Consider the following 20,416-nt stretch of genomic DNA (forward strand, 5'->3'; position numbering starts at 1 on the left):
TGACTTTTTTATGCAAAGTAGACAAGGTTCATTAGAAATTGATTAGTAACCAATTACTTGATGTGAAATTAAACTCTAATAAGGGGGATGGGGTGTAAATTTTTTAATTGAAATCAAACTTTCTGAACGCTAGGTAATTTTGAAATACTCGTGGATGTCCTTTTATCTTTCAGTTTGACATGTTATTTCTCAACTATTTAGTAAAAGATATAGTTATACACTGTATATCATTTAAAATTGGTCATAAAATTACCATTTTTGTTGTATTTTGTCTGTAAATAAATGCTCCTAACCCCCCCCCCCCCCCATTTGAAACAACAAAAGCGGTGGCCATTTGCTACAAAACAATTCATAACATCTGTACAAAGGATTTTTTGTTTCAGTATTCCTTTGTGGTATGGTAAGGGGCTATAAATAGGCGATAAGGAGATGAGGGTAGCATGCGTGCATTTACCAGCTCCGCCTACTTCAATTTTCGTGGACTGTGGCTTGTCAAATTCCCTGCATAATATAGTAAGGCGTTATGATTATGTTTGTTTTCAACTAATCAGGAGTCAACGAACCATTGATTGATTGTTAGATGGCAAAAAATCTATTTCAGCCATATTTCGGCGGTAAAAATTAACATGCGGTGGCCAGTTTTGAAAAATTTTCGGTTTCTCTGGCGGCCCCAAGTGAGCCTAGTACTCTTTTTCAAAAAACCAGAGAAACGATCTTTTACGTGCCAAGGCCAATGAACGAAAATGGCAGAGTTAAGCGAAGGATAGCTCAGAATCACACGTAATGCGAAAAGAAACACATTAATGAAATGCATATAAATAATGGCAAGATTCAGTATAATTTTCATTTTTTTTTTATTATTTAAACTAGGATAATTGAGATCTTTCAGAGAAAATCATCTTCTAATGTGTTTATTTTCTTCTTTCTCTGTAGGAAAAATCAAAGGGTAGAATCATTAAAGCCAGTTTTAATTCATTATTATGACTTTTTATGTAATTAAAGATATAAGGAGCAAGACCAAGACTTACTTTTGAATTGTTAGTTCCCCTGAATAAGACCTGTCAAGAAACTTAGAAGCACTGCAAAAAAGATGAAAACGTTTGTTCAATTTACATTTCGCTATTTTTATATTTCATTTTGCTATTTTTCTCGTAAACAATTTAGCCAAATGTAAAAGATCTTTCTCTTTATTCCTTGAAGTATAATCAAAATATTTTATAACGCACAAAAATATGCGATATATTAACAAGAGGCCCATGGGCCACAACACTCACCTGAGTAACTTTGGCCCTGCTGTTCTTCACCAGATTTTTCCCCTTGTAATACGAATTGTGGCCCCACCCTACCCCGTGGGTCATGATGTAAACGATTTAGAATCAACACTACCCTCAGGATGCTTTCATGTAAGTTTCAGCTTTTCTGGCCCTGTGGTTCTTGAGAAGAAGGTTTTTAAAGATTTTTCCTATATATTTCAATGTAAAACTTTGATTCCCCATTGTGACCCCACCCTACCCCAGGGGTCATGATTTGAAAAATTTAGAATCTACACTACCCCAGGATGTTTCCTTATAAGTTTCAGCTTTTCTGGCCCATTGGTTCTTGAGAAGAAGATTTTAAAGATTTTTCCTAAATATTTCAATGTAAAACTTTGACTTCCCATTGTGGCCCCACCCTACTCCCATGAGTCATGATTTGAACAATTCAGAATCTACGCTACCCCCAGAATGCTTCCGTGTAAGTTTCAGCTTTTCTGGCCCAGTGGTTCTTGAGAAGAAGATTTTTTAATGACCCCATCCTATTTTTTCTTTTCTTGATTATCTCCCCCTTGTAAGGGGGCTTGGTCGTTCCTTTTATCAATTTAAACTCCCCTTCACCCAAAGATACTTTGTACCAACTTTGGTCAAAATTGACCCAGGGGTTCATGAAAAGTTTACAGACGGACGGACGGACAACAGGTGATCAGAAAAGTTCACTTGAGCTTTCAGCTCAGGTGAGCTAAAAGCTGTGTGCATAGAAATAATTATGTAGGTACATGTATTAGGATGGCGTTGTTAACATACTAAGACGGTACGGATATTTGTCCTTTTTAATGATGTAAAAAATAATTTTGTATTCTACATACGTAAGATCAATAGTGGTGGGAGTCCATCAAAAGGGTTTTCTTCCTCGTATAATGTATCCACTTGTATCTGGGCAATAGAGGGTGGTATTCCCCCCACGGATTGTCCATAGGGGGTTAAACTCGCTGGGACAGCACCAAAAGAGTAGGGGGCTGGGACCCCATAGTATGCAGAACAGACAGCACACAAAACCAGGAGGAGGATTACAGATATTAACTTCGCCATCTAAAAAAAGGATATTGCAAAATAAAATCTATATTTCGTATGTAAAATTTTAATAGAATATTTCTAAGTTTACAAGCATTTAAACATTTTTTTTAGTACGAGTGCATGAAAATGAGAATTCAAAACACGTATTAAATTATATTAAACTTTTCCTTTTTTCCATTTTTACAAATTTTTTAACTGTGAATTGTGAAGATTATATTTTATTCTGGTTTTAAAACAACTACACAACCCATGCCATTTTAGTTTCGTTTTTTTGAATAAGGTATTCGATATCTAAAGGGGAAATAAGTCATATAAATATCAAATATTTTGCTTGGACCCCCAGGTTAGAGGTCAAATGTTCAAATCAAATCATGGTCAACGTATTGCATAATTATATAAATATATTTACATTTTTTATATTAAATATCAAAATAATTAGCATGGGCAAATCATGAGAATTAACTAGAAAAAAAATCCTCAGCGTATGTTTTACCAATGTTAATACCACTTACCTTGATGTATATTTCTTACAATCTAGTTGCAACAATTTCAAACTGTCCACAGAAACCTTTACATGCCAGATACGCATAAAAGGCGCTCTAATTGCATGAATTTACATTCGTCTACGTGTGAGCTACCAGGAACAACCTATTAATACAGTACTACTAAACACTTTCTATTATATATTATGATATTAATGAGACTAAAACACTAATTACATCTTTAACGCAATGTGCGTAATAAAACATATTTATTAAGTGCATGTTCATAAACGATGTGTCGCGGTTATTTTTGAAGTTACCTGATAAATGATTCAAACGTGCGAAACTTTGCTCTAGACGTATACGTACACGGAAAAGCGAAAAAAAAAGATTTTGATTAAGAGATGTGTTATTTATCTTTTTTTTTTTTTTTTTTTTTTTTTTTTTTTGTTTTGTTTTGTTTATTTCTTTTTGGTTTTAGCTCACCTGAAAAAAAGATAGCTTTTTTCTGATAGAAGAGTGCCCGGAGTCCGTCTGACTATCCGTGACACAGTTTCAACTTCTTCTTCAGAAGCACTTCAACAAAACTTAACACAAAACATCCTTGGATGCAGAGGGATTCAAATTTGTTCGAATGATTAGAGCCACGCTCTCTTTCAAGTGGAGTAAATTGTGAAATAGTAAATATTTGGTGGCATCCTCTCAAGAACCACTGGGGTTTTAGAATACAAAACTTAAGTAAAGGATTCCTTGTATAGTGTATATTTTAATTTATTCAATGGACGACCAGTGGGGCTAGGGTTGGGTTGCAATAAGGGCCAACATTCTATAGGGGGAAAAATCATTAAAATCGTCTTCTCAAGAGCAGCAGGACCATAATTAGTTATATTAAGAACTCTCTATACACTGCACACTAAAGAGTTCTAATTCTATACTATTGTTAGCTTCTTTTAGATCTAAACTGATATAAATTGAAATCTAAAGTTTAAAACTCAATCAATTCAAGCATTCTTAACATTTCATATCGCCTAGATGAATTAAAGCAATATGAGCTGCATTTTTGAGAATTTTATTTTCCTGTTAAAAGGTGTTATTATGATAAATTTGTATGTAATTTAAACCTTTTTGATCAATTAGATAGAAATAAAGTATCAAATTGTTTCAGAATAAAGGATTCTGTACAATCAAATATATAGTATTATATAAGAAATCAGTATTGTACAGGACGACAATAATGTAATTTTGCTTTAATCAAAGCTTATAAATAGTTCTTTCATCCCAAATATGAACAATAGAAGATTATAATCGTTCTTTCTTGTGTCAATGAAATAGTTACATGTAATTACAATTTTGCAACAAAAACTTCTGACATCAAAGTTGCAGCTCATATTGCTTTGATTTAACACTTTATTTGTATGCATTTTTCCCATTTAAGTAAGCAACAGTGATTTCAGTTCACCAACACTTCATTGTCTTTGAACATATGAACACTTTTCATGTGGGTAAATGATACTGAAAATTTACGTTTGTAAATATATGTCTGGAACATAACTTTGAAATATTGTCCGGATTTTTTTTTATATATGCTAGCATAATCATAGCTATGTACTATATCAACGTTCACAGTAAGATCACTGGACAAAGAAATGTATTATGTTAAGGTGACTCCATACTCACACTATTATTTGTTCAAAGTTGAAAAACTACATTAATTTCCACTGAATATAGTTAAAAGTATCATTAATCATATATAGGTCGCCACCCCTTTTAAACAAAGATAAACATAAGTACATGCATCTGTGAGCATTAAAAAATCTCTCATTTTTGGTAAACAGCATTATCAAAATCACTGAAAAACTGGTTTAAATGACATACTTTTAATAATTTTGTGTTCCAAAAAGTTGTAACTGTAAAAAATATATAAGCATAGATTTTGTATATTGGGGAAAATAGGTCTCAATAAAAGTTTAATTAAATAAAGAAAATGCAAGAATGAAGATACATGCATGGGTAAGAGTTATTGCCTTTTGCACACTTTCTAAAAAGAATAAATAATTGATTAATCATGGTAAATATTATTATTTTAATTCTATTAAACAATATTCTTAATTACACTTATTAAAAAACATTCTTCCAAAAGATGAATTTTTATTGGGCATTTTGAAAGAATGTACATGTATGATATCACACGAGAGTGGAATTACCTTAAATTTGTTGTTGTTGTTGTTGTTTTGTTTTTTTAAATTAGTTAAGAGTTTCACGCTATACCTTAGGAGCCTTTGAAACCTTTTTAAAATATTGCGGGACTAGAAGTGTATCAAGATGATCAATATTTTATTGGAATTTGTGTGGCACGTGTTTGTGAGTATGTGGGGATGTTTATGCATGGTCGTAGGGAGTGGGAGGGAGGCCGGGGGGGGGGAGGGGGGTTGCCCCCAATAATTTGCCGATATATACACTGTAGTATACTATAGAAAACATAGCTAATTAGGCTTGTACCTCCTCAATAATAACGTCACTTGACCCTTTTTAGGCTTGTCAAGGAATTTTTGCTTGATACTGCCCACAGGCACCTGTTTCGTATACAGGGCACCCCCTGCTTATTTTTACCACATAAATAGGGGATGCCCTATATACGAAACAAGTGCCTGTGGTACAAGCCTCCCCCTCCCCCAACTGAAAATATTTGCCCACCTGAAAAAAACGAATTGCTTCTTACGGGCCTTTTATGACTGTCATGTTGTCAGAACCCATTTTTTCAACGATTTACAATTGCAAGCATACTACTTTTATTTCAAATATCACTTAAAATAAATGTTCCTCCAGAAAAAATACACCGATATTCTCTTATTTTCTTTAAGAAAAGACATAAAGAGTGAAATCTTCTTTTGTAAAAGTATTTTTATTTCAACATGTAAAAAACAACAAATAAATAAATAGTTGATCGTTGATCCCCTCTGTCGACTCCGAAATGTGGCAAAAATATCTGAAGAAAAGAAATACAGTTGAAAAAAACATATTTGTACAAAAAATTCCTAAGGGCAATAACAACTGGTATTGCTTAGTTCACAATCTTGATTGAGATACATAAACATATAATTGAATGTTATAATCATTGATCATCGAATTAATCCCCCAAGCACCATGTGATACAAGGGGTACATTTAAAATTTCAGGTGATAAAGAGGAGTGTATTTTCTCTTACCTGTAGAATTGGACAAAGGAGATAACTAGGTTTAAGTATTTAACCGGTGAGGTTAAGACTTCCGTTCAAGAGGAGTGGAAAGAGGACCAACAGAGCTATAATAATGAATAAAATTGAAATTTGATATTAAGTTGAACACATTCACAACTTTATGAAAAAAGAAAAGAAATAAGGATAAAGCGGGTGTTTTAGAGTGTATTCAGTTTCAAAAATGTAGACAGGTTAATCATGCTATTTTGAATTTTTCAAGAAATCTGAATTCAGCATTGTTATATTTTCAAAAAAAGAACCAGTGAGATAAAAAAAAACCCCATAATTCTCACCCAAAAGTGCACCGTTTCCTCCAAAAACTCCTTGGTCCTGATTATCATTAGCTAGTCCCAAGCCAAGACCAATAGGGAGAGGAGCTGGCTGGACAGGGGCGGCCACTGGGGTGGGAACTGCATATGGGACGTACACAGCGGTCTTGGATTTCTTGTGTCCGTATCCATGTCCGCTTGATCCGTATCCAGATAATTTGTGTCCGTATCCACTCATTCCTGTGCCGTATCCACTCATTCCTGTGCTGTATCCACCCAGTCCTGTGCTGTATCCATATCCACTGTCATATCCACCAATTCCTCCGGAATATCCGGAAATGTATCCAGTCTGGTCGTATCCACTTGTGTATCCGCTTGAGTATCCTGATTGATCGTATGATCCGCCACTGGAATATCCGTATTCGGCGCGGACAAGTGCGACACCTAGAACCAAAAGGGCAGCGAGAGAGACAGCTGAGGAACGCATCTGGAAACGAACAACAATTTAGGATAAATACATGTCAAAATATTTTTAAAACATTTTTAAAACAACTTCTGTGACTGCTTTTTTTAACAGAAATTCAAACGATTTAAGACTTCAAACAAGATTTAGATTGATTTTTCTCTTTTTCCTCCTCCTCTCCCCAAAAAGTTTAGATAAATTAGAATATAATTCCAGTCATCTTTTCTGTATCAAATTTTTTTTAGTAAAAAACATATTTCTTTCTGCTTCTTGATGCGAGGTTACCTTGAGTGATCTGTGGATTACTGATAAAAAAAAGATTCCCCGAAGTATTTATAGCCCTGATTCCCGACAGGTACGCAGACATCTGTTATGATTTTATATGCAACAACCAAACCTTTTCCAATTCATGTTTCTTTAGGATCGACCTAACCTAAATTATGTAAGATGTGTGCGCTATAGCTAGGGAAAGAGGAAGTATGAAAGGTTCAAAATTCAAATCATAAACTTCCATTGCATTTTTTTAATTAAAATAATTAATACAGGTATAACTATGGAATGTACCTTTAATACGTAAAATATATTCAACTGACAACAAATAAAGCAGCTCTTTCTTTCGTCTTCATGTTCTATTATAATAAAAACAAATTTTTTCAAAACAATTTATTTAGTTAAAAGGAACTAAAGCCATTAAAGCGTATTTCTGGCAGGTTCATCATTATTTTGCCAAATAATTACGATGATTTTTTTTTTCAGGTAAATTAAACGGTAAAACAAAAATATAAAAGATTATAGTTTTTTGTTTGGTTGTTTTTTTGTTTGTTTGTTTTGTTTTGTTTTTTTATTTAGAAACGTGATAAAAAGGGTATACATTTTTATAACATAATTCATGTACACTCTTTCGCCCTCTTGGGAAAAAAAATAATTTTCCTCTGAAATGAAAAAATTCTCCGCCCAAACGAAAAAATAATTCGCCAAAATGAAAAATGAAATACACTGTCACTGGATCAAAACCCTGTAATAAAGAACGATGGTTCATATCACAGCGTTTCATATAATAAAAAAAAAGGGGGGGAGGGAATTACATTAACACGCGGGTATCATAAAGAGAAGTTTCAGAAGTCTGATCCTCAGGTTTTGAAAAATCAGCACTTAAGTTATTGAAAATAATCACAAAAATGTATCTGTATTGTCTCTGAATTCATTGTAGTATTGGGTATTTATCCAAGGTATTTCTTCAAAGTTTATTATAAAGTTAGTCATATACATATGTAGTCATATATTGTTATGTAGAGAAAATCATCAAATCTCAAATCTGTTTTCAGGAATTGCAAATAAAAAGCATTATTTTTCTAACTTAAAATTGATCACCAAGTATATTTAAGGGAAAAAAAACTATAGATATCCAGGCATTCTGAAAAAAATGTGGGTATTTTTTACTAATACGGTATTTTAGTTTACTAACTTCATTTGTTATAAAAAGCTTGTATAATTGCAAGACATCACAGATCATTTCCAATTTCAGAGATCATACTAAAAAGCATTTGTTAAAGGAAATTCGATTTCTCTAAAATCTAAAAATGTATTTATTTTTGTACTTTTATGGAGTGCAAATATTCAATTTTTAAAAGATTATTTCAAAGACCTCTAAAAACATTGAATCTTACTGATATACATGAAATGGAAATTATTGCAAGAAAAGATTTTAATTTCAAGCTTCATTTTTAGACTTGTTTAATTAATTGATAATTTTATGAGTTATTGAAGAGCGGATATCCTTAGATAGTGCATAGTTGATTTTTCAGTCAGATAAATACGTACATTTCTTTGATATCTCAAATTTTTATGAAGAGTTTTCTCTTTTTTCTTTTGAAAAATAAAACTTATAAGGGGGGGGGGGGGTGCTTAAGGAATGTTAAAAGTACAGGCCTGGGTGATCTTTATGTATGAAAAATAAAAGTCGAAACATTTACTGTTCCACTCGATGGATTCTAATTAAAATAATGGGTGTTTGGGTTGAGAAAAATTCTACTTGCTTTGTTGATGTAAAGAGATGATTTTCATAGGTATACTTATATAAAGATGCATAAAAAATCCAATATTTATCACCCATGGACTTCTGGGCTACCTATCGCCATTTTACCTATTTCTTCAGTTTCCCCTTATTTTTCTCATGCTTTTTAAAAAATTATTCATTAATGCTCTAAATTAATGAATAATTCTTTATTAACATCCAATAAAATTTCATCAGCTATCTGATTTACTTCTTGCTTATCTTTAATATTTTTAAAAGAAGCAAAATATTATACTTCATACATGTAAATGAAGATTGTGCATTTAAATTACATAATTCTACATGTACAGATGAAATTAAATTAATTGTATTTGCATTATTTTTTTTTTCATTTAAAATCTAAATTATTTCCGTGCGTATACTTTTTTTTTATAATTCGGAACGAATAATCTTTTTTTTTCTTTAATGGCTCTTTTTTTTGGATCTTAATCAGAGAGCTCTATGACGTAACAATTAAGTGACGTCACAATTACTCTGCGACTTCACAACCGGAGTTTGCTTTCACTATCTCGCTTTTCACGCAAGTTCACATCCATTTAAAAGTAGTTTGACATTTTTCCAAAGCAAATTCTGGAAATTATCAAAGGTAAGCTACTGTTTCTAGGAAAACATAGCTATGCATACAAAAACGCTTGGGTTTTGAGGGGAAAAAATATTTTGAAAAGTTTTGAAAAGAGTGTGAGCAAAGACTAAGAGTTCAATTTGTAGTGATTTTACATTTAAATTTCTCCCTTGGTAAAATATCTTACATTACAATAATAAATTATATTACATGCGTATATATTTGTATTAACATATTATCTTCCAGATGGGACGGAGAGAAAAGAATAAGCAGCCCATGTTTATTCATAACAACATGTTTAGCATTATTCCGGACATACCATCAACAAATATCATACAGCAAAGGGAAAAGATCCCTAGCATTCCGATGAAAAAACTTCCGTCCAAAGCTTTGGGCAAAAAGTATGAGGTCTTGCCTCATTTAGGAGAATCTGAACCGCCATCTTCATGCAACAACGCAACCAGACTTGCCTCATGCATAGAAGTAGAGAGATTATCTGAGCCAACAGCCAAAAAGTTGAGAACCCCCCTTGCTTGCCTTGATGTGGAGAATATTAGGAAGAAGATTGACAAAGCTGAAAAGAAACAGAAGAAAGCTAAGAAGAAAATGGCGAAACCTCCTCCAAAAGAAGCACGTTTGGAGACGGAGAAGCTTAATGAACAAATTATCAACATGTTTCCTCAAGTGCATATTCCCCATCCTCCATTATATCCGTTAGATCCCACAATGCTAAGAAGAATAGTTAAGATAAAAAAGCCAACGTCATTCATTGAGTTAACTACTGAGCAATACGTCAGCCTTATGACCTCAGCACAAGAGCCTTGTTTGGCAGGTGATCCGTGGCCATACACTAATTATGCAAACCCGGAACAATTCATGGAGTATGCAGATCCATACAGTGGAGGTATGGCTCCAGAGATCCCCGAATATATGAATTCCTTTCAAGACAATGGATATATGAATGCACCAGATTTATCCTGTGGTTACATCAATCCAGATCAATACGTAAATCTGGAATATCCATCCGCGGCCGGGGGTGTGATGCCAAATATACATCAAAGTCGATTTGCTCCAGAGGAAATGTACGGAGGCGGCCGATTTACTAATAACAGGGACTACAAAAACCAATGTAACAACGCATCCCAGAATACATCCATGCACCACAATCCTATTTCCATTGACAGTCACATCAACATTTAAACAATGAACATAAATTTTTGAGAGAAAATATTGCTACCAAATTTTTATCATGATTTCAGGACATCTATAGATACATTTCCAGGGTGTTGGCGGTCGCACATGCCGCAAAAATTAGATATGCTTTAGCCTAATTATTTTGAAAATACTGGTATCTAAGTTGGGATTTGTTCAAAGAAAACATTCTCGGGAAGAAGAAAAAAGCCTTCTTAAGCCGAGACTCTAGCCAACCCCAAAGTTTCCTGGCCGACATAGTTAAAGACGGTGAATTGCGCCCCATGATCGTACGCAAATGAAACGGATCATGAATCGGTAAAATTCAATCCATCTACATGATCTGTGCTAGGCAGTGCTTCCTGAACCCAGTTCTAATGCATGGACACAACACAGAAATACAATAATAAAGTCTATGAGATGTTTTAAACTTGCTGTCCCTTCATGTTGATTAAATATTTCATATTGCATTTACAACTTGTTTCTCTTTTCCTTTGAGGTTTATTTCATTTACACATAATTATATGTAGTGATGGTGATCATTTTTGGTTTTGATCACTCGCATTACTTAATTATAGAAGAAGGAAACTGGTGGGTTTTTTTTTTTTTTTAGGAAGAATAAATAATTTTGCGAATTTTACTATTCATAAACTCCTAGTGAGTGTTAAGCATATTTGGCAAAATTTTTCAAAAAAATGCAGCAATATCAAAACATCAAGTTCTGGATTTTTTTGATAAAGCGGGGTAAAAATTAAGCAACAATTATACATGTGTAACAGACTTGTGTTGTGTGGTGATGATAAAATAAACAACAAGGCTGTTGGATCGAGTTTGAACAAGACGGATCTCTTTATTATGGATCAATTAATAATGATGGAAAAGTTAAGAAACCCTGTAATGAAATAACAAATTACATGTATAAGTATTCAGCATAAAAACTATAGAATTATTGATCAATATACAATCAATATAGCTCCATCAGAATCAAAGGGAGATAATCCAATTATATGATATGTACACAATCAAATCTCCCATTTCTTTAATTAATATATATTTATCATAAAAACTTTACAATAATTATCCTGACAATGTATATGTACATTATTAATTATTGTTGCTCATAAAAACAATATCATTCATACCATTCAATGGGAATGGGTCAAACTGCAGCACATATATAAGCTGTATACACTAGACAGACAGATCAATATCTACAAATTAACAATGAACAACTTTGTAGATATCTACATAAAGCATAAAATAAAGTTTACTTTAAAAATATGAACAAGTGAGACATCCATGAATTTACTATTTACACATAACTTTATATCCACAGTCTCACTCTCACTATTCATTTACTCCAGGAAAAGTGACTTAAGGAATTAAGTGCAAAATTACAGATTTCACATTTAATAAAATTAGAATAATATATTAACATTAGTATGAAAGAATTACTTATCATGCAAGTGGAAATACAAGTCTCAATGTCAAACGGTCTTATGGTATATGAAAAACTGAGTCACCAAGACATGACCATTACTTTCCACTGCTAAATCAGAATTGACCAAAAAACACAAAGAAAACTGGGAGGGAAAAACAAAACCCAATCCAAAAGCATGACACACTAAAAAAAACCCAATGAAATTGAAAGATACAAAATGACCATGGCCAGAATATAATTACAGCCCTGAGGCTAACTCTGGACCTCTCAGGAAAAGAACAATTTAAAAGCCAATACACTTAACTACAGATTAAATGAATAATTGTATGATTCAGCTGTAGTAGTGTGCTGCAAATAAAAATATATACATAATTAGATCAATGAATAAATGCACATGCAATATGCATTGCTATGCACATGTGCATAATATATAAAAACATGTCTGTCACACATGTATAATAGTTACTGTTACGTGTTGCATTTAACTTCATTCAGGCATAGGTTTTAATTTTGATATATTCTTAACTAAGAAGATTCTAAATATTTAATATATTTTTTAAAGAAAAAAAAATACTCCCAGATGCAAACAAATACATGTACATAATACGAGACCAGAAATAAAAAAATGGCATTGATTTTTAAAATTATACATATTAGTTTATGATATTTTTATCAATTTTTTTTGTTTTGTTTTGTTTTTGTTTTCTGTTTGTTCTTTTTTTTTTAAAGGTTGAATGGATACAATTATCGAGGCTTCGTTATTTTTAGGGGGTAGGAGGGAGTTGTATGGCTCCAACGTCATTTTTTCCCTTTCCTTACTATACAATCTAGAAATATCTAAAAAGAAAAATGTGGAGTGGATCCGGACCCCCCCCCCCCAAGCTGGATCCACGCATGATATCAGTTGATGTAGAAAAAATATATAAACCTCACTTTCTTTAGGTTTTCCAGCGTACAATTTTGTTATTAAGCAGCTTTCATGAGGCTTTGAATATAAAAAGGTAAAGGGGTGAGATAGGTGTACCTTAAAAATCGAAAACGTGTCGTTAAATCATTGTCACATTATGCATTTGACAGTCGCTATATTTGTCAATGTAACCGCATGCGGGTTAAATTTTTAAAAACTTTTACTATAATATTTTTATATTGTTTTTTGTTTGTTTGTTTGTTTGTTTTTTTAAATTTTAGTTTATCTCATAATAGAACAAAATAATAAACAAACAATGGATCAATCTAAACAAAGCAATATAGGTAATCAAGGTTTTTTTTCTTCTTATTTTCTTCTTATGGCATGGCCGTAGGACCCGGGGAGCCCCCCCCCCCCCCAATAATTAATTTTGCCGATATATAGATTACTATAGAATAGCAACTATATGCTTGTGCCCCCTCAATAAAAACGTCTGAAGAGATTTTTATTTTTATTTATTTTATTTTTTTATTATTTTTTGCTTGTCAAGGAAATCCCCCCCCCCTCCCCAACTGATATTTCTTCCTACGGGCCTGTATGGCAACAAACGTTGATAAGACCTCTCCTAGCAAAGATGGTAAAAGGTTGTCTAGTCTTAAAGCGCACATGAATTTTACTGAACAGCGCAGAACAGACATCACTTGATGAAAGAGGACTCAGTTTCACCTCTTTTTAAGTCCACCAGAGTTCCGAGTGTTAACTATAGCTAAGAATATCAACGTCCTTCCATAAAGGATAGGATAAAACATTATCCATTTCTAGCCCACTATGGATGCTTCCTTACCGCATTTGGTTAGCGCATTCTGTACACTGTCCGAGTAATAAGAGACAGAAACATATGGGCGTCTTTTTGCGATCTTCTCAGCTTGTATTGTCTTGATAATTAGTATCTTTATCTTTTAATACACAGAGGAACAGAAAATATGCATTCATTAATTATGAAAGTATACTGAATAAATTAGTGTCTCATTGCGTTACAATTCTTCATGTATATGTTCACAAAGATACTATATTTTAGATATACGAGGGTTGTCCCAAAATTCCGAAGACTGAGCTCATATCTATTGCAGAAATCAACGTATCTTTATACAATTTTTGGGGTGTATAAAGTGTGTTTTTAGCTGATCAATTACGAAGTTTTAACAAGACTACTTGAAAAAAGTACGAGCAATAAGAATTTTAATGTTACCGTGTCCTACGACCCGGCGCAATCTCCGACGTCAAAAAATACGTAAACGTCACCGGTACGGATTTTCTGGTTAAATGCACTTATCATCAGAATAACATTTTCTACTTTACCATAAAGATTTAAGTGAGATATGAAAAATCATAATTGTTACGCTAACTAAACATAAAAAATATACAACAGAAAATGTTTTAAACACATGCATCCTTAAATAATTCATAAAATTCTCCAGTATCTCTGTGGGATTTTGTTGTCTGTCTTTCCGAATGGCGTTGAATGTGTCGCTTTGACGACGATTTCTTGGCTTGTCTCCTTAATTTCTTGCTTCTTTTTCACATATACATTGAAAAACTGCGTATGTCATTCAAACACAAAGAACTTGAATATATCTCTGTGTTCCTTACATTTTTTGTCTTCGAATGCGTATCTGTTCGAGTGAATTCAAGTTCCGAACTACATTTTATCAAGTCCCAGTGCGCCGCCTATGTCAATGCAGTGTCATTTTTTTAAAGTCAGGCGTCAAACCAGTGCAAATAAACGTTAAAAAATTCTTATTAATGAGGGCATATGCGATTAAATTGGAATAAAGGTACCTCTTTATTTCATTTGAGAAACTATCATTTTTACCCTACGAAATTTTGACTAGAAATTACTTTTTTGTGAAAATTTTAAATTTCATTTACTGATTTTCAATAGCAAATTTTGGGACTGCGTCGCCTCTTTACATCAGACATCGAATTGTTTCATTTAAATAAAATAAATATGTGTTATTTCGCAATGTTTTACACTAGAAATATTAGTTGTTGGCAGTTTTATTTATTTTTAAAGTTTCATTTATTTATGACACTGGGTTACTATAAAAGGACGCTTGTCTACGGAATTTTGGGACAAACCTCGTATACTTGAAATAATAACTTAATGTATGTCTATTCATCTGACATTATCATAAATACATACGTAATCATAATTGCTTAATTGCTCTTTCACGTAATTAGCCCAAGATCAGAACCCCTGTTGGTGTTAATGAAAACATAGTTTACTCGCCTTAATCAACTCAGTGCTCAGTGTCAAGTCTAGCCATCCAATCATCGTTGGTGTCACTAATTAAGGCAGATCACTCCATGGGAATAATAAAATACCTGATTCAGTGTGTGTGCGGAAGTTCAATAACGGCCTAGTAGATATGAAGGAGGTTTTACCAAGATATGCACCCGGAAAACGGAATTACAGGGAAAGTCCTTCAAAGAGACGGCGACTACAGAACAGTCAGAAAGAGGATACAGAAAAGTTTTGGCAGAACTATCAGGTGAGTATAAAATTTTACGTCTTGCTGATCTTAAACATGTTAAACGATATAGAAATATTTCTCCCTCCTCTTTATTTAATTTAATTTAATTTAATTTAATCAGTATTTTATTATGTAAAGTCAGTTTACATAATTGGATTGGACATCAGGCATGGCCTATGTAAGTCCTCTCCAAGAAGGTCAAGGTTACAAATGTTAAGAATTGACAATGACTTACAATCATGATGAAATAATTCATAATAAGTTACATTAATTTCTTCTTTTTTTTTTTTTTTTTTTACCAGAAATGGGAAAAAAAAAGAGAGATAGATTAATAAATTCACAAGAGTTATCACTTAGCATGTATACTCACTATACAATATAATGAAAAAATAAAAGAGTGCAAAGAATAAGTAAACAAATGAAGTGCAAAAGACAAATATGCAAGGAAATTAAAAAAAGAGAAAAAAAAGCAAAGAAAATAATATTAATAATAACAAATAAATAAATCTGGAACAAGCAAAAACACTGGATAATAATAAAGAAAAAAAAATGAAAATGCAAAAGACAAATATCCTCTTTATCCCTCCTCTTTATATCAAAGTCCATTTCACATGTTTAAATCCAATTGCAAATGTAGTTGTATTCTGCATGCATTAGCTTGATAAAGTATTCAATCATTAATTAGTGACATGTATACATGTACTTTAAAGTTATTTTTATTGTTCATGACATGAAACCCGTCCGAAATTTAGACCTAAGATATCTCATGATCTAAATTTTGTACTTTTTTCACGCATGCATATTATTAACTAAATTATAATACTTATTCCATTTTGTAATTTGTATGTGTACTCTGTACACAGTAATGTATGTCACTTTATGAGAATTATACTTGGGCATCGGCCATTGTTTTAAAGATTTTTCAAAATTTATATTTCTTTTTTTTTAAATAGGTGACTGCTAAAGAAAACACACCTCCACCCGAAGAACAGCCATATTTCCGTTTAAAAACTGAAACGGTGGCGTTTTCATCCAGTAGTGAAAAATCACATGGAAACCCTACACTGCCAAGATCTATTGACCAGCAATTCCTCCCCAACATCCCCAAGAAAGAAAATAATATTCCAGACATATCCCCTGAAAACGAGTTTAATCAGTCTCTTTCTGCAGACAGAGAAATTTATCTAGATCCGATGGAACTCTCAGTGGATTCCGTACTTCCATCTCATTCAAAATCTGGTACAAACATGACAAAAGGTGCATGTTTTAACGAACTTTCAGAATACAATCAGGATATGTCCATGACCGAGGAATTAATGGAACAGGATATGCTGACACGAATTATCGACCACTCCCCCAGGAAGAACCTCCCCGAGAGAACAAAGACCACATTTCTCTCCCTTCTGTGTTGTATACTTCCTAACGATGACCATGTACTTACTAATGTGTATCGTCATAAAAAATAAAGCATTCTGGTGCATGAAAGACTTCGTCCTGTTTCGTTTTGTGGATATCTTGCATACAAGTACATTGCCAGGCATTCATTGTCTACATAAAAATGAGACGTGTATAATACTTTGATAGATTGCCCTGATTTGGTAATGGTTTGTGTAGGGGGTGGGGGTGAGGGTCTCACACCTACAGACTTTAATGTCTGTTTTTTTACTGTTGATTTTATTTGTAACATTCTAAGTTTTCACACGTGCATGAACATCACAAACAAACTGGACAAAGATTTACAATATATGAATATCATATAAGTCAAAAAATTGATATATAATTCTTTAACTTTTTTCCCCTCTGTTTTATATTTAACATTATTATATGATTGAATAATTCCCATGACTCTGATTGGCTGAGATCCAACAACATAGAAAATTGACCTGCGCGTGAACCTTCCAGGTGAATATAAGGATTTATTTTCTCTATATTGGTCTAAAAATAGATCGGAAAATTCTAATTTGATACAAATAGTTTTGGAAAGCTATTTCACTTGCAACCGACTTCCACTCAGGTGAAATAACATTAGGGTAAGTATATTTGGGGTGTGGGTGGATGGGGGGTAGGTGCAGGGGACCCTCCAAAACACTTTTTCTCAACGTAATTTTTTACCTTTAATTTAGAAATAAAATATTCATTGAAAGGCTGGTCCCCCACTCATAGACCTTAATTCCCCACCCCTAACTCAATCCCAAAACAAAATTTGAACTTAAGAGAGTTCTCAAAATCATTTTTTTTCCAGCTGTCAGTTTTCCCTAATAATGCCCCCTTCAAAATAGATTCTATGAAAGAGCCTGACATTATTATTTTTTTTTATAGCAACTAAAGTAGATTTTAAAAAATCCAAATTAATACGACTGGATATGTTTATATTTAACCCTGCTTCTCTCACTGCATTTGAGTAGGACTTCAGCAAATGTAAATAAGTAAGATGACATGAACTTTTTAATGAGCTTAATTGTATCATTTAATTATTAAATCATATAATATTAATAAAACAATTATTTCTGTTTTTTTTTTCCAGTCAATACGATGATTTAGCCACCTTCGAAGTACAATATTCACCTCGCCCTTCGGGCTCTCCTCAGGTGGCTATAAATCATCGTACTGACGTCAAAAACAGCAATAATTGTATAATATTAATTTATATGAAGCTGATTTTGCCACAACAGGGTCAGACTGTACCTCCCAACTTTAAGTGACACTGTTTTTAAAAAACAAAACAAAACAATATCTTGACAATGACTTTTTCCCTATAAAAATGTTTAATGTGAGTTTATAGTTAAACAATATTTAAAGTTGGTTAAAATACTCTCAGAAATTAACTCGAGTATGACTCTTCCTGAATGTAGTACATGTATATGAAAACGACTTATTTTATAAACTATGCTAAATTTTGACAACATATCACGACCTTTTAAGTATATGTACATGAAAGGGATGAAAATAGTTTAATTCATCCAATTGTGCCATTTTCAGTTCTAATATTTTGGGACAAATGTATCCCTAAATTGTAACTGTTTTATCGTGTCTCAGAAGAAATATACATGGTGTATTCATTTACCTGTATTTAGTCAACTGCATTATCTTAATTTATTTGGGGATAGTGCAAAGATTTTTTATTTCACAACTTATGATCAAGAAATCAACATAATTTACGGAGATTTTAACGCGTCAGTGCAAACGTACAGAATGTCTTCATTATATTGAACTGTTCTGTATCATTATTTCTATAATATAGTCGAGCCTCGATGATCAGGAGGCCAGCTGGACGCTTCTACCTTCAAATGACGAAAGAAATTTGTGGTTCACAGATTTTACATGTACCTCTTGTTAAAAGTACATTTCAGTATTTGCTCGGGAACACTTATGTCCGGATGAAAGAGGCTTGATTGTACAGCAAATGGATTTTCTTTTAGAGATTAAAAAAAAAGCTATTTAGTGTAACGATATGTTTATTGTAACATGTAAAATAAATGAATAGTGAAAATAGTTCCCGCTGTCAATCCCGAGCTGCCACAAAAATATCTGAAAAATAGAAAGAAAAGGTTTGTATAAAGCTATATGTAGTTGTTACGCAATATTTCTATTTTTGGAATAAAAACACCACGCAACGTTTAACAAAGGTATATTCACATGAATATTGATGCATTTAAAACAATAAAATACCTTGTGTTGAATTTGGCAGGGGAAGTAACCGCCATTAACGGTTTAACCTGAGAGGTTTAGGTTACCGTTCAGAAGGAATGGAGTGAGAGCTAACAGAGCTGAAACGTAGAGAATGAAAAATAATTAAAGATGAGGAACTGGCTAGCAGATTATCATAGCAGATTATTATGGGTGCCCGTAGATATTTTTTCATATCATAGAATGGATCTCTTCATTCAAGTAATCCAAGAAGTAAATTTTATATCCGTGTATATCATCTCTATAAAAAAATATTTTCATGAAATTTATTTTTATAAACACTCAAACTTATGAATGCATGTATTCTCAATCCTGAATTTTTCAATTTAGTCACAGAAGAATTTCTTACCAAGAAGAGCACCGTTTCCTCCGAAAACGCCCTCGTCCTGATTATCGGCTGCAATGCCCAAGCCAATTGGAAGAGGAGCGGGCTGGACAGGGGCGGCCACTGGGGTGGGAACTGCATATGGGACGTACACAGCGGTCTTGGATCTCTTGTGACCGTATCCATGTCCGCTTGATCCGTATCCAGATAATTTGTGTCCGTATCCACTCATTCCTGTGCCGTATCCACTCATTCCTGTGCTGTATCCACCCAGTCCTGTGCTGTATCCATATCCACTGTCATATCCACCAATTCCTCCGGAATATCCGGCAGCGTATCCAGTCTGGTCGTATCCACTTGTGTATCCGCTTGAGTATCCTGATTGATCGTATGATCCGCCACTGGAATATCCGTATTCGGCGCGGACAAGTGCGACACCTAGAACCAAAAGGGCAGCGAGAGAGACAGCTGAGGAACGCATCTGGAAACGAAAATCATAAATCAATAAAAACGAATATAATACAGGGAACGATATAATACATTAGAGAATAGTCAAGAGTTCCGCGCAACTCTTTTTTTAAAAATTAAATTTATTTTGTCGGAGAAATTCACGACATATTTACCTTGCAATCGAATGATCTGTGAAATGTTAGTAAAGTTGACTGTTTTTATATATACCCTGATATCCGACACCTTCACAGACGGGTTATGATTTGGCGCACAACGACAACACTGTTACCTGTTAATGTGGGACCTACCTCGTTAGTATTACGAAACAGGAATATGCTCAAGAGGAAGTAATAGCGGTCAAAAAGCTGTAAAATAAAAAAAAATGATTACTCCCCGACATGCGAAATTGTGTAAAGTATTATAAGTTAAAGATAAAACTCTGCAATTTTAAGCACATATAACTTAT

At 33.2% G+C, this 20,416-nt stretch overlaps 3 protein-coding genes across 3 annotated transcripts; 1 reads left to right on the forward strand and 2 right to left on the reverse strand.

Annotated features, from left to right (window-relative positions):
* Nucleotides 1–6,046: 6,046 nt before the first annotated feature.
* On the reverse strand, nt 6,047–6,803 carry LOC133202794 (prisilkin-39-like). Its single transcript, XM_061338668.1, has 2 exons — nt 6,341–6,803; nt 6,047–6,112 (listed from the first exon to the last, which is right to left on the reverse strand). Exons 1-2 carry the CDS (start codon nt 6,801–6,803, stop codon nt 6,057–6,059), a joined length of 519 nt encoding a protein of 172 aa, XP_061194652.1. The 3' UTR covers nt 6,047–6,056.
* Nucleotides 6,804–13,551: 6,748 nt separating this feature from the next.
* LOC133202908 (uncharacterized) lies at nt 13,552–16,954 on the forward strand. The gene is made up of 3 exons (XM_061338771.1): nt 13,552–13,591; nt 15,349–15,506; nt 16,442–16,954. The coding sequence occupies exons 1-3, from the start codon at nt 13,552–13,554 to the stop codon at nt 16,952–16,954; spliced, it is 711 nt and encodes a 236-aa protein (XP_061194755.1).
* A 1,978-nt stretch (nt 16,955–18,932) lies between these two features.
* Nucleotides 18,933–19,981, reverse strand: LOC133202714 (keratin-associated protein 6-2-like). Its single transcript, XM_061338573.1, has 3 exons — nt 19,525–19,981; nt 19,158–19,255; nt 18,933–19,016 (listed from the first exon to the last, which is right to left on the reverse strand). The coding sequence occupies exons 1-2, from the start codon at nt 19,979–19,981 to the stop codon at nt 19,200–19,202; spliced, it is 513 nt and encodes a 170-aa protein (XP_061194557.1). The 3' UTR covers nt 18,933–19,016; nt 19,158–19,199.
* Nucleotides 19,982–20,416: the final 435 nt, after the last annotated feature.

This window comes from Saccostrea echinata, unplaced genomic scaffold (genome assembly GCF_033153115.1).
Source record: "Saccostrea echinata isolate AGI-Se365-2 ecotype Australia unplaced genomic scaffold, CSIRO_AGI_Sech_v1 ptg000047l, whole genome shotgun sequence".
Taxonomy (NCBI): domain Eukaryota; kingdom Metazoa; phylum Mollusca; class Bivalvia; order Ostreida; family Ostreidae; genus Saccostrea; species Saccostrea echinata.

Coding starts and splice junctions, on each gene's coding strand:
- LOC133202794 (XM_061338668.1), bottom strand. CDS start 6,803: ATGCGTTCCTCAGCTGTCTCTCTCGCTGCCCTTTTGGTTCTAGGTGTC. Junction 6,113..6,340: donor AGGAAACGGTGCACTTTTGG/GTGAGAATTATG, acceptor TCATTATTATAG/CTCTGTTGGTCCTCTTTCCA.
- LOC133202908 (XM_061338771.1), top strand. CDS start 13,552: ATGGCAACAAACGTTGATAAGACCTCTCCTAGCAAAGATG. Junction 13,592..15,348: donor GACCTCTCCTAGCAAAGATG/GTAAAAGGTTGT, acceptor TACCTGATTCAG/TGTGTGTGCGGAAGTTCAAT. Junction 15,507..16,441: donor AGTTTTGGCAGAACTATCAG/GTGAGTATAAAA, acceptor TTTTTTAAATAG/GTGACTGCTAAAGAAAACAC.
- LOC133202714 (XM_061338573.1), bottom strand. CDS start 19,981: ATGCGTTCCTCAGCTGTCTCTCTCGCTGCCCTTTTGGTTCTAGGTGTC. Junction 19,256..19,524: donor AGGAAACGGTGCTCTTCTTG/GTAAGAAATTCT, acceptor TCTACGTTTCAG/CTCTGTTAGCTCTCACTCCA.